This window comes from Nuphar pumila, chromosome 6 (assembly GCF_984573655.1).
Source record: "Nuphar pumila chromosome 6, dmNupPumi1.hap1.1, whole genome shotgun sequence".
Taxonomy (NCBI): Eukaryota; Viridiplantae; Streptophyta; class Magnoliopsida; order Nymphaeales; family Nymphaeaceae; genus Nuphar; species Nuphar pumila.
Window position 1 is genome coordinate 13,304,384 of NC_143254.1, and position 14,710 is coordinate 13,319,093.

At 36.5% G+C, this 14,710-nt stretch overlaps 1 protein-coding gene across 1 annotated transcript; it reads right to left on the reverse strand.

The window, feature by feature from the left end:
* Window positions 1-6,541: 6,541 nt before the first annotated feature.
* Window positions 6,542-12,241, reverse strand: LOC149834017 (cysteine-rich receptor-like protein kinase 2). The gene is made up of 7 exons (XM_090011182.1): window positions 11,416-12,241; window positions 11,007-11,129; window positions 10,804-10,940; window positions 10,517-10,727; window positions 8,328-8,562; window positions 7,936-8,086; window positions 6,542-7,116 (listed from the first exon to the last, which is right to left on the reverse strand). Exons 1-7 carry the CDS (start codon window positions 12,161-12,163, stop codon window positions 6,790-6,792), a joined length of 1,932 nt encoding a protein of 643 aa, XP_089867308.1. The 5' UTR covers window positions 12,164-12,241; the 3' UTR covers window positions 6,542-6,789.
* Window positions 12,242-14,710: the final 2,469 nt, after the last annotated feature.

The following is a 14,710-nucleotide window of genomic DNA, read 5'->3' on the forward strand; positions in this document are numbered from 1 at the left end:
TATGGTAGCCTACCTGACTCCCTTCTTTCGACGCCCAGTTCAGTGTGTCATTCGTCCCTCTGGCTAGAGTGACGGAAGACATTTCACTCCTTCAGTGGCAGGGATCTTAGGCTTGTCCATGGCCACCTGTGGCTTCACTGGGCCATGGCGAGCGAAGATAGGTTCTCCATTAAGCAAGGTTACCATTCCTTGTTACCATCCGAGATGGACTGGTTTCCTAGTGATTATATGTGGGGTAAGAGGCCCACTCCAAGGGCAAAAGCTTTGGCATGGCTTGTGGCTCTGGATCATGTTCAAACCCAGATTAACGTCAGGAAACAGGGGATTCAATTTCCTAGCATGTGCGTTCTTTGCAAGAAGGCAGTAGAAGACACAACTCACCTATTTTGGCTTTGCCTGGTCGTTCTAGACTTATTTTGTCAAACTTGGGGTGCACCGTCTGTTCAAACTCGTCCGAGTTTCGTTATTCGGGACCTCTTGCTTGGTCCCATGATTTTACAGAACAAAAAAAATAGAGATTATTGTGGTGGGTATGGTTGTTTTTAGCATGGTGGGTGATCTGGATTGAAAGAAACGACATCTTCTTCAAGGGCATCAAATTCGATTTCAGAAGGCTTTGCCAAGGGGTCATGTCTGATGTGTATCTGGCTCTTAAATTACATAGTAGAGAGGGGGGTCTGATTTGCTTGTGCTTTGAATTGTGCACAACCACCATCTAGATTGTGGCTGTCTTACTCCTATGTTTCTCTCTCATCCAATATTCTGTTGGATGTATTTTGGTAATGTTGAAAGGTGAATGCTCTCTCTCTCTCTCTCTATATATATATATATATATATATATCCTACGCAACGACCAATGATGAGGTTGACGACTATCTCTCTCTTCCCCATTTTCTTATTTCTTTCCCTTTTCATTCCTCTCTATCTTCACCTTCTTCGTTCTTTATTTTTCTTCTTCTTTGTTTTTCGTTCTTCTTTTTCTTTGATTCGGGTTTTGATTTTTCTTTAATTTTTTATCTTCTTAAGTTTTTTTTAAATAATTATGAGTTTTTCTTTGATTTTCATTGATTAGGGCTTTTTTTATTTTTATTGATTAAGGTTTTTTCTTTGATTAGGGTTTTTTCTTTGATTTTTTTCTAATTTTCTTTTATTATAGCTTTGATTTTTCTTTGGTTTTCTTTGATTTTTCATTTTATTTTCTTAATATTTTTTAAATAATTATGCATTTTTTATTTTCATTGATTAGGGTTTTGCTTTGATTTTTATTGATTATAGGATTTTTCTTTGATTTTTTCTTTAATTTTCTTTTATTAGGCTAAAAAAAATTCTTTGATTTTTCTTCGATCTTCTTAGTTTTTTTAAATAATCAAGGCTTTTTTTTTATTGATTAAGGGGTTTTCTTTGATTGTCATTGTTTAGGGTTTTATCTTTGATTTTTTTGTTTAGGGCTTTGATTTTTTCTTTGGTTTATTTATGATGTATTTTTTTGCATTTTAGGTTTTATGATTTATTTATGTTTTTTTGCATTTGTATATAAAAAATATGAATTCTTATTTTTTCTCAAATTACCCAAAATTTAAACATTCTTTTGTACTTGGATCTAGTTTGAGATTCATATTTGGAGCTAAAATCCATAACTTTTGATAAACTTTCATAATTAGATCCAATATGATACCGATTAAATCATTTATATATTAGAAAATATCAATTCTTATTTTTTTCTCAAATTACCCAAAAATTAAATAATTTTTATTTTTTAGATCCAATCCTATATCTATAACTGAAGTTAAAATTTATAATAAACATATTAAAACACTCGTACGGTTGGGCGAATCTGGCTGTACAATCTAAAACGAAGTTATCTGACTCATTATCCCTATATATTCAAGTTGTCAGCACAACATAAAAAACAAACTTTGGATACAAAAAACACAACTTCTTGTCCAGTCTAAAGTAACATGCATTATAGAATAGACAGAACACGCCTTCAGTCATTTATTTTCGGTTGTTCTGTCCAATCTTGGACAAGCCACCAAACATACCCTATGGAACTTGAACAGGCCTAGACAAAATCGTGTATTGGAAATCTATAGTTGCTGACTTCTCTTTAGTTCTGATGTGTCTTCCAGTAGGTTTGAATCAATGTTGTCACTATCGGTATCGGCCCTCCTATACTCATTCTCAAGTGAATCGTTCTGAATCGAGCCAAAAATAATTAAAAAATATTTTGTATCAATCAGGCAGGTGTTAAAACCATTAAAATAATATTAAAAATTAATTTTAAACATTTTTTAAAAATAGCCTATTTACGTTAGTATCGTATCGATTTTCTGCCGATACTGACAACATTTGTATGAATTGTCAGATTTCAGCTATTGTAAGTGAGTTGGATATGGATATTAGGTCAAATCGGGATTGGATTTGGTATGGTGTCTCAAATTGAATCCAACCAAGATACGGAATTTTGGGTAACTGGTTAAATTATTTTACATGTAAATTTGAATATGACAGGATGAGTGGCTGATTGGATTATGATCATGGAAGATGTTTCCATTGCAGTGTGACAAATATTGGAGATATTCTAAAAATATCGTGAAAAAATGTGATATTTTAGGTCACCACTTTACATGCCAAAATATCGTGATAATTTAAAAAATAATAATAATTTTGTTAAAAAGTTAACTATCATGTTTATCACGATGTTCACATTTTATTGGCTACTTTTCATAAAAAAAATGGTTGAATTCATTCCTTATTATATTTTATATTTCCTGTTTCTTCTTACAAAATATTTTTTTTTATCTTTTAAACTTATTTTTGTATTAGAAGCATGAAAATTTTCAATTTCTCACTGGAATTTGGCTGCCGTTAAGTTGGCAGTTTAACACCCGATCTATCATCCTACCCTAAGCGGAGGTATCTTGAATTAGGATAATTTTAAAATTGGGACGCAAGTTTTCAGCATAATTAAAGAAAAAAAAATGTACTTATGAAACCGAATCCCTCTTTCTTATGAAACACGGCTCTTTCATAAGAAAGAGGCTGAAACAACAAACCCTCCCCCCTCCCCTGGAGCTTGAGAGGTGGTATTTCAGAATAATTGATGGAAATCACTTAATGGGAGAAGTTAATGTCAGCAGGAGAGTTTGATCCTGACCCGACCCATACCAAGCCTGATACAGCCTGGGTACGATTGTAAAGAAAGAGGTTCAACTACAATTTGGATCAGACTCAAAAGATACAATTACTATATAGAGATGGCTACGGTTTGTAAAATTTCACAGCAGAGCCAGGCCTGATATGATCCACAAAGCTTCAATATAAAAAATACAAAAAATATTATTTTACTGTTTGGCTTGTCGAGCCTATTTCACACACCTACGCAAGTTGGACACAAGCTGAGCCATGAGCAACTCTACCTAGTTCTCTAACGCCACAGGCTACCAATTCTTTTTTATTCTTTCTCTTTGCTCTTGTTTGGAGGTAATTATTTATTTACATAAAATAAGTTTGGGTTGGATCTATTAACAAAATTATATTACATCCAATGAAAATATAGTACTAGCTGTAGTATCTAAAAATATAAATTTTACATATTCTTCATTTTGGATGTGCATTATCGGATTTATCTACCACATAAGTGTGAGTTTACAAATTATAACTTTTAATTACCCGACGAATTTTTTTATGCATGCAATAAACATAGGAGTGCTTCACATGTAATATTATTGCAGGGATTTGAAAAGGCCAAAATTAGCTTCCCTGACGTGAACCCAGATTTTTAGACCAACTAGGGGACAGATTTGGGTTCAAATGCATGTCTGGATTAGGGTTCAAACTGGATTCAAATTCATTTCAAGGACCGGATGTGTTGGACGTGATTCTTTCATTTTGGATCCAAATGTTAACTTGATCTTAGGTACTGAATCAGATAGAACTATTTTCCCACACCAAAAGCTGGAGATGGACTATTTTCCACGGTAGGCAAATTGCCAACTGCATGTGGATTTCCTTCCTATTTTCATGATTCCAATAATTCTTTTGTCCCAAACTTGAGTTTCAATGAAGGAATTGGAAACTCGAGTTCCTTCCAATTTCTCTCTAATTTCTATTTCTGGGAAACCCTTATGGCCTGTTTGTTTCATTGGGTGGATGAGTATGGAAAACACACCTATTAGAAAACAAGCATAGGGGATGGAGGACATGAAACGGGTATGAAGGTTAAAATCAAAACCCGTGCGAGGATGGAGGCGGGGATGAAGGGTGGAATTTTGAGATAGGGCGGGGGTGGAGACCTTGTCCCCCACCCCTGACTCGGTCCACTGCCATCCCTAAGCACACATATCATCGACGGGTCCTGACGGTCAATGGAAGCGCTCCCCTTCGGGCAAGTTCTCTCTTGCCTCATTCCACTTTTCTATATGTGATCCAGGTGTGCAACCTCTTAGGGGAATCTGAAAGGCCCCATGTGGCCTGCTATGGGGCTCATGTAGGGCCCATGTTTTTCCCTACTCTACAGGATTTAGGTAAAAATTCATTTCATCGCCCCCCCTTGGTACGGGGCGAGGTGGGGTGGGGCCCCATTTCTCTCCGGTCCATTGTCATCCATAAAGACATTTTAGTTATTTTACTAATGGGGATCGGGGATGGAGCGGGGTCGCGGCAAAGCCTAAGTCCATCCCCGCATGGGTTTTGATTTTAACCTTCATCTCCGCCTCCATCCCCATTTCATGTTCTCCATCCCTGGTCCAAACAGGGCGAGGTGGCGCGAGTCCCTGTTTTCCCCCAGTCCATTGCCATCCCTATGTGTGCTCAGAAAATGGGCCAGACCTTGCATCACTGTTGCCACACAGCGGAAGAAGCTTGTCGATCTCACAAAGGGGCCCACTCACATGGATGATCAAGAAGTCACCTTTAGCCGGGGCCCACTCACATGGATGATCAAGAAGTCACCTTTAGCCGGGGCCCACCACCATGAAAGCTGCATTCTGTCGAGAAAGCACATGGATGATCAAGAAGCCGAATTCTGTCGAGAAAGCCACCATTTTTTATTTTTACATTTATTTTTCTGATTTTGAAAAGTTATTTATTTTGCTGATAATTTTCTGATGAAAATACAAGAAATATGAAACTTTTAAATCTCTTTTCCAAAAATTTAGTCCTAAACATCGATCAACTTTTTTGCTACTTATCAAATACCTCCCAAACAATTAACTTGGGTTAAGGAAATATCACCACAAACCAACTTGTATAAAAAAAATACCCAAACAAGATCAGTTTACCCTTGCAAAAGTAATTAGCATCAATTCCAATTCCATCATTTTCAATTCTACCTGCATCTTGAACAATTACACTATCACAAAGTAAAGCCCTCTTCCCACTGTGGCAACAAACGTTTAGTATGTCCTAGTGGTAGAAAATGTTGTTTACAGGTAATTTAATATGGTAATTTTAACCTGGTAAACCTGATCATAAAGCTAACAATGTTAGATAAATGAGGGTGACTGCTTAACCAATACCAAAGTTTGGGATCGTTTGAAAAGTGTGAACACTATATAGTAGGTTTATTAATTACAGTTAAAAGCTTGGTGGTGTATTTCACAATAGTACAATGGTTAATTGCTTCTAAAAATAAGTATCATTTTTAATTTCTGCATCTTGGCAGAAGTAAAACCCTTGAGGTACCCTTCCCTTAATAGAGTCCACCCATCTTCCATGTGGTTGGTCATCCCCTGTCAGGTGACAAACCTTGTTGCCCTTCAATCAATGTTGTCAAAATCTGCCTGATAAGGGGGCGATTAAAGGTCGATTCAATTCATTTTTTAGTATTTTTTAAGGGGGTTAAAAATATTTCTTGACATTTTTATTTTTTAAGTACACGTGTCATCTAATGTTAAAGAAGGGATGATTCAAGATCATTCCATTCTATTCAACCTTTTTTTTAAGAAACTGATTCAACGGATTTTAACCACATTGCCTTCACCTGAAGGGCGGAGTGAAAAGATCAGGTGAATGACTGCACAAATATTTGTGCAGTAAGCACCTGATCACCCTCCATCCATGTTGTGGGGCCCAAGCCTGATGGACGGCAATCAGGTGTTTAATGCACAAATATTTGTGCAATCATATTGTACCCTATCCGGAGCCCTTGTTGGTTTCCAAAAACAAGGTTTGGTATAGAAATCTTCAAACATGTTTACAGTACCAGAAAAATGAGAAAACGATAGCCTGATGGGAAATCAGGTAGAAAACAAGTTGCCAAGATTTGTACTGTTGTAGATATTTTTCAAGAGTAATCTCAGCCTTCTTCACCGATATTTGCATAGTTTTTTTTTTTTCTAAAATTCCACCGTACAAATGCGATCTAGATACTTGGTTTTATAGAAACAGACTCTTAAATCATCTGACTACGATGTATAAGAAATCTTTTAAGGCTCAAAAATCAGCAGTTTAGATTTACAAAATCACATTTTTTGATCCCATTACCATAATCCAATAATTGATTCCAAGCAAATGGACCACACTGAATGCATCTATAGGGTTAGGTTTTCAGATACTTCTTTATAATTTTGATGAATCTTTTCCTTCATCTAACAGAGGAAGTTCGGGTTTACAATAATTACTCTTACAATTTGTGTGTATCTATGCATCCCCACGTGTAGGTGAATATGAAGCGGACTTCTTAATAAAAAGTATATGTTCACGAATGCATGTTCTTTCCTGCAGGCGTGTGTGTGTGTGTGTGTGTGTGCTTGCACCTGCCTGTGAGCACCTCTTTCTCATCTTAAATTACATGGAATTCATCTTGCTTTGAGAGGTTGATGGTGACAAAACACTAGGTATGGAGGAAACAGACAGCAGCCGCAAGACTTCACTTTCATCGTTAGAACCTGCGATTAGAACATTTATAAATGGAGGGTCAAATGGAACAATTTCTTCCTCATCCCTGCTCCGCAACATTTCCACCACCCTTGACATTGAAGGCCTTAAACTTGGTGTTGCCTGTGTGCACAAGAGACCAACTTGAACCACTCGTAACATCTCCTTCAGATGATTTTCATCCGTACATCCATCTAGAAGTTCCTTAACAGTGTTTGCTTTGTAATGGCTCCAGATCTACAAATAAAAAGTGATTAAAGTCATGAGAAAGGAGAGTGGTTCCCACAGTTACCATGTATGAGGAAATACACAGCTTATAAGTACTAAGTAGAGCTTCTGTGATTCAATAGAATTCCACATCATGGTAGATAATCAGATATTTGAAGTGTATGAATGACCCAAAGGAAATGGAAAAGATTCACAAAATTAGTAGGATCTTGCTGGTACTGTCTGCCACTTTTAGGTATCATTATACGGTGTAATTCATTAGCAGGAGTCCTTACCATAACTCATAGAGATCTCATTCACTAGAAGGAATTTATGACTAACCTAATAAGTATCTAATAAAGGGAATAACTACATTGAACTAAAGGTGATTTTAAGGTAATTCAGACGCTTTCTATCCTTTTGACAAACTAAAGCTACTTTAGATGAGTAATAATGTTAAGTCAAAATTCAAATGGGCAATATAGGAAACCTAGCTGTATTTGAAGGCAGATTAATGGTTCAATTTGTTCCAAACATGAAGGAATCACCTCTGATGATATATAACAACAAGAATATCTAGGAACAGAATTATAAGACCAAATGCCCAGCAAACTTTGAAGGACAGTGCTTAACAAAGTTCACTTTGGATTTTTTTAAAAGATAAGATGAACAAGTCCAGTAATTGAAGGTAAATATAATCTTTTTGTTTTGAACATGAGAGAATCAACTTTGACTATCCACAATGCTAAGACTTTCTTTGAATGGAATTATATGAAGAATGCACAGCAAAGTTTGTAAGGAGGTTAACGGCAATATCTTTAAAGCAAAATAAGATGAATAAATAAGCACCTTTGACAAGAAAGACTGCCCACTTTGTGCACCTGTTGGACTGCTGCACCACTGACCAGTGACAATCTCAAGAAGAAGTACACCAAAGCTATATACATCAGCTTTTTCAGTCAACTGCCCATAGACAATGTATTCTGGAGCCATATAGCCTCTACATGTTGGTAGTTAATAAATCAAAATGAGGATATAATATATATTTGATATTTCTGAATAAATCAAACATGAGAAAGTTATAGGTGCATGTGAGAATGTTTACGAAAATGGTTGCACCATTATCTATTTTTTTTTTAATGATTATGAAAACGGTTATTTTTATTTTTTCATCGAGTGACATGTGTCTGTGAGATCTCACAATTTCCTAACTCAGAAAGTAAAAAGCATTCTGAGCTTACAATGTGCCCGCAATTCCAGTGCTGAGATGTGTCTGATCTTCTGCAAAGGAACGTGCCAAACCAAAATCTGTTATTTTTGGCTTAAATTTCTCATCTAAAAGAATATTACTTGCTTTGATATCTCTGTGGATGATTCGAATATCAGATTCCTCATGGAGATATAAGAGTCCTTCAGCTACTCCTTGAATAATGTCAAGCCTCTTCCTCCAATCTAATAGCTTCCCTTGGCTGGGATCTGTCAAAAGACTGGTGGTCAGAAAGGGGATTCTGTTTGATAATCTCAGAGATCTTACATCTACAAAAACCGACAGATGGTTTACTACACTCTGCACATGAATTATGAGAGATTTTCATATTGTAATATAAAATAAGGTGAGTAAATATGGCTAAGACTGTGTCAACCAGCATCATAATACCAGCCAGAGGAAATATTCTAGCGCTAACAAGATAATTTGAAAGAGATGATCAATCTCTTACAAAATTTTTATCAGATATCTGAAGCATATAACACTACACTTACTAGCAGGAAGGCCAAGACAAACACTTGATCTCAGCCTTCTAGGATCAGTTTGAATATAATAACGACTCTCCCTTCAAATTCTACTTTAAGAGAGTTTAAAATCGGTGGTATCCTTATAATTTCCAATAGTACTTCATATCAGATCTCATATACTTCACCAAGATGAATTTAAAAGACAAAATACTTGTCCATGCATAATTCTTGAATTTAAACGCTAAGGGTCCATCATTTAGCTGCTCTCTGCAGTTCAAAAAATACAGAGTCCTGCAAACTGCAAGCAAAACTAAATCCAGGACCATATTCAGCCAAGACAAGTCATCACTAGTTGCCACCAAATCTATCAAAAAGATTACAACAATAAACGGTACAAAACATTTAGGAGCAGTTTTGTCACATGCCCGTGAAACACCGCCTTTGTGTTGGGGTGCAGTTGTGGGCCCACTTTGATATGAAATACAAGGCAGAAAAATGTGGGACCCACCGTAACGAATCCCATAGGGTGTCTGTTTAACCAGCCACCTGCTTAGAAAACAGATTGCTGAGCTAGGACACAGAAAATAACAGTTTCATAAAACAAATAGCAAAATAGAACAAGGAAAGAATAACATCATTAACTTTGAACAGAATGGAATGTGACTGGAATCACCTTTTATGACACCATCATGTTTCCGTGGTAAATTACAGTGAGACCAGAGGAGAAAAACTGTTATGTGACAGCATGTAACTTACGAAAACATTGAAAAATACCTATTACTCCATATCAAAGTGTCTAAGTTTTAAACTTTAGATTGAGAATCAATTTGCGGCCTACAGGGCATTTCCAAGATGATGGAATTTTCCTGTATTACACATGCCAACAAACATTAATTACCTTAGATGACAAAAAAGTTCACCATAACAAGCAACTTGGCCTGCATAGTCCATATTGGAGGGAGGCTTGACCAATCCAGATCAAGTGCAAGTTACACCTTACCAACTTACAAGACAAGCTATCCTGATCATTTAGGTCGATGTTCTAAAGACTAGATGTTAGACATCAAGGCAAGTTGACCTGTTCATTTCCAGTCTCTGAATAAAAAGGTCAACAAAGACTGTCAAGTACTAAACCAAAAGTTCTACACGAAAACATGAAATAGGATTTACCCCATATATCATCCTTAGCGAAATTCCACAAATCTGCATTAATGAGATTGAATTGTCATGGCTTGGGTTCCACTATTGATGTGTTGTTTCATGACTTCCTGGTTTTCCTGGATTCTTGATGCTGAGCAAATAAGAAGACTTGCCCAGAAATGACAACATCCATATGCTTCACTTTCCTTCACTATAGACATAATTGAAAGTATATGTAAATGACAACTTTTGTCCTTATCAAGAGCTCCTATTTTTTCCATACTTTCAGTTCCCTGACCTTGAATTGGTGGGGCTGCACCTTCATCATGACTAAATCGAGTTAGAAATGTTCAAATTTGTCACAATTGAATGAGATGAAGACGAAGGGAAATAATTTAATTAAAAAACCTGAATATCTTACCATCTTCTTTCTAGTAGGTATATAACTTATCTTCATATCAATGAATCATACAACAACAACACAAACTTTGATGTATAGGACTGAAGAATATTGGTGATACAATAGTTCAATCCTAGTGGGTCCTAAGGGGATTACCAAAGATGAAGAGATCCAAACTTTTGTTGCAGTAATATTCATAAACAAGCAAGCTTTCAGGCCCATCTAGACTGCAACCCAGCAACTTCACTAGATTTTTATGCCGAACTCTAGTAATCAGATCCACTTCATTTAAGAATTGGTCTACCCATAATCTTGCATTGAGAAACAGTCGCTTTATGGCAACTTCCCTTTTATCAGAAAGCACTCCCTGTGGAAAATATGAGCTTTATTTAGAACAAAGAAACCATAACAAAGAGCTCAATAGAACTGGGTTTCTTTGCAACCTTGTAAACAGTACCATAGCCACCCTGTCCAAGTTTATTTACAGAATCAAAGTCATTGGTAGCCATCCTCAGTTCATCATATCTGAAATTAAGCTTGGATTGAGCAATAGCTGTAGATAATCCCGATCCACATAAATCTGCAGAAAGGGGAGCTTATAGTGACTCATCTTTTTGAATTCTTTAGTTAATATTTATGTTCTTACCTTTCAAGGTTTGCTCATTTGGTTGGCTGAATAAAACTTTTGATTTCCAAATCAGGAGGCCAACTATGAGCAGTACACCAGAAAGAGCAGATCCCAAAATTATCCATAAACTCCTTTTAGCCCCTGATTGTTGGAAGGAGACAATCAGTAAAATTGAACTTGCTAAGTCCATATAAGCAGATGCCAAATAACAATTGAAAACACAAAATGATTGCTTATAAAGAAAAGACCGACTTCCAGCATTAAACAAAAAGACACAAAAACTATGCAACTGAGGACAGAAAGAAAAGCACAAATAGCTTGTTTTGAATACAAAAGCTAGAGTATCTGCATAATCCCACAACCAACTTCTGAGAAGAAACAGAAGAGGACCAAAAAAAGTAAAAAAGAAATAGTGGGGTCATCTGACCTGCTGAATGAGAATTTTGATATTTATTCCAGAAATTACTGGTGGAGTATCTCATATAACAGCCAGCCTTCAGTACTCGCCCCTCAATAGCTGGTGCACAAGAAACTATAGTCAAAGCAGCATCATCAAGGCAAGATTTACAGAGGGTCATGTTCAGGTTCTCCCAGCACTGAACCAAAGCATAAACAGTTATATTTGACCCAGTTGAAGAACCAACTGCAAATCCTTGGTTCCTCTGAGCCTCCAAACTTACAGTCCCTGTAACGTCTCTAACCACCTCAACAAACCTGGATGGGTTTGAGCTGTTCCTATTCCAAAGACACACACTTCTATCCCGTGAATCCTTCTCGACATCAAAAAAAGAGTAATTCTCGTACCTCCCAAAACACCCATCAAGAAATATCCTTCCCCCTATCCTTGGGTAACATAATGGAAGAAGGGACCTCACCTCTGAGTAGCAGAGTCTGCAATCAATAGCGTTCAGATCCTTCATGCACTGCGCCAATCCAAAAACCATATTAGGACCTGACCCCACAACTGTAGTGCCATAGCCTTTCATATCAATCAAAGAACTCAAGTTTGCCATTGCACGAATGAAATTATCAGCCAGAACAGCACCAGAAGTGGCATTATCATTCTCACAAACACGGCCTGCAACATCTGTTCTGGGGTCTGCCATCATAACAAACAAAAAGCCTCCAAGTTTGAGACATATAATGAACTTAAGCCAGAAGCCTCGCCTGCCCATCTTCTAAAACTCTAAAGGAGCAAAAGGAAGGTGCCAATTTTATCTGAAATTCGTTAAGGCTGGTGACAGATAGGGGAGATTGAGCGTGTAGGCAAGAAAGTCAGAGACATCCAAGTGGGCAAGGAAAATGCCTATATTGGCATCAGAAATGGGAAAAGATTCACCAACCATGATGAGAAATTGGACTTGTATGGTGTAAACCAATTTTGTCAGATAGCTGAATCGGTGGCCAAAACGATTCAGGGCCGATGCTGACAACATTGGTGTAAACTGTAAAAGGCTGTGCCTATTTTTATTTGAGAGCTGAATCCGCCTTGCCGTCTTCTCAGCTTCCTATTCTTTACGACAATCCACTTTGACTCCTTCCGATGTCCTCCTTGCCCAATGGCATTACGGCAATACCCAAGGAATGATCAGAAATTACCATCTTGGAAAGACCCCTTACTTTTTTGAATATTTGATATGTTGATCACTCCCAAAAGGAGCTGGTTTGATTACTTTCATCATAATCATTCCAAAAAACAAAACAAAAAAAAAACATCGAAGAACCCTTCATGTTTTGGTTAAGGTTTTATTTTATCTTTTTTTTTTCTTCGTTTTAAGAGAGCTGCCTAATTTGATATGACTGAGTGATTCGAGTATATTCGCGCTTTGGGGCTCTTTTTATAGAGTTGTATTCTTCTAATAGATTTTTTCTCCTCCTTTGCTCCTAGCATAGTAACATACGTTAAAAACAATGGCAAAATCTCATTTTTTTAAAACTCACGAGAATTTAAAAATTTTTCATAAATCTTGTGTTTTTTGGCAAAATCTTGACAATAAAAAATATAAAAAATAGTTTTTATAAGAAAATATTAATAAAAATTATTTAAAAATAAAAAATACATAGTTTTTCAGATAAATAGCTGTTTAAAACGTAAATATTGCGTTCAAATCGCAGTATTTATTTTTTTTCATAAATCTTGCCATATTTTGAAAATCTCAAGAGAAAATACCGTTTTAAACTTTCAAAAAAATTCTCGCGATAATTGTCACCATGGCTCTTAGTCGCCGAACCATGTCAATCTAATGTTTTTTTCTAATATCTTTGTGGTTTGTTTTGTTATTTTATAACACTATTCTCTTCATTTTATTTATCTTTCTAATATCTTTGTGGTTTGTTTTTGTTATTTTATAACACTATGCATAACCTTTTTCTCTTTATTGGTTCGGTCATTTTGTTTGACTAAAGCAGCAATGAAGACAAAAAACTTTCAATACCATGCATGTCTTTCAATCAGAAAAAAAAGAAAAACACAATAAGCAGTTAAAAATGACGAGTGATAAGTTGGGCTCTTATTTTGCAAACAGCCAATAAGTTGGATGGTTCTTTGTAAATTGCTCCAAGCGAAGAATAGAATGCCAACTAACGTACTTGACTAATGAGTCTCTGTGATTGGGTGTGTTTTGATTATCTGGCCTTTGAGTTCCATGATAAGAAATTTTTGAGAAATTCTAGCACAGCTCATTATCATTAGGGGTGTCAACCGGCGCGGCCGGGTTCACCGGCACCCGACCCGGACCAAATTACCCTATAGGGTCGGAGTATGGTGACAAATAAGAAGACCCAATTAAGACCTGTGTTCGGACCAGAAGGTCTGATGAATACATGGACCCAAGTATAGTTTGTAAAATTTTATACCAGACTCGGACCGACCTGAGTTTCGATTAAGACCCCCAAATTTTCTATGTAAAAATGAGAAAAAATATTATTTTACAGGGTATGGTCCGGGTCTGATTCATGTAGTTTTTATCGGTTTCGAGCATGGTTTCTCTTATATTATACCTGATTAGACCCAAGTCCCGACCCGATACAATTCCCAAAAATCTGATCCAAGTCTGGTTTCACCTGGGTCCGAACCACATCCGATCAGTTGACACCCCTAATTATCATGGCTTGTGAAATTTACTAAAAGTTACTTTAACAATAATAATGAAAAAAAAGAGTTGTGTTTACTATATAGTGCAATAGAGGGAGCTAGCACTAGTTATCTATGTGGATACGCTTAATACTATGAAAAAAATCCATTTGAAGATGTTTTGGAAATAAGGGCATTCCCAAAACAAATAGAAGCCAGTCTCCACATTACGGTGGCAAAAATAACATGCTGGCCATGTGGATCCCCCATTACCAAGGTTATTGTTATAATCAATGTTGTCAGTATCGGTATCGCCCCTGAATCGTTTGTCCGCCCATTCAGCTGTATCGGCCCCGATACCGATACTCAAGTGAATTGTTCTGTATCGGACAAAAAATAATGTCAATCATAACATGACACATGTTAAAACCATTAAAATATAGCCGATTCAAGGGTGAAGCATATCAATTTTCTGCCGATACTATGTGTATCGTCCTTAACATTGGTTATAATTTGATTTATTATTTAACTTGAGTTAACATGTAAGTATCTGTTTGAGAGTTTCCAAGAAAACAAAAGCCTATATCAGAAAATTCAGACATGTGAATCCATTTTCGAAATTAAGGACACAAGGTTTGGGCTTAAATGA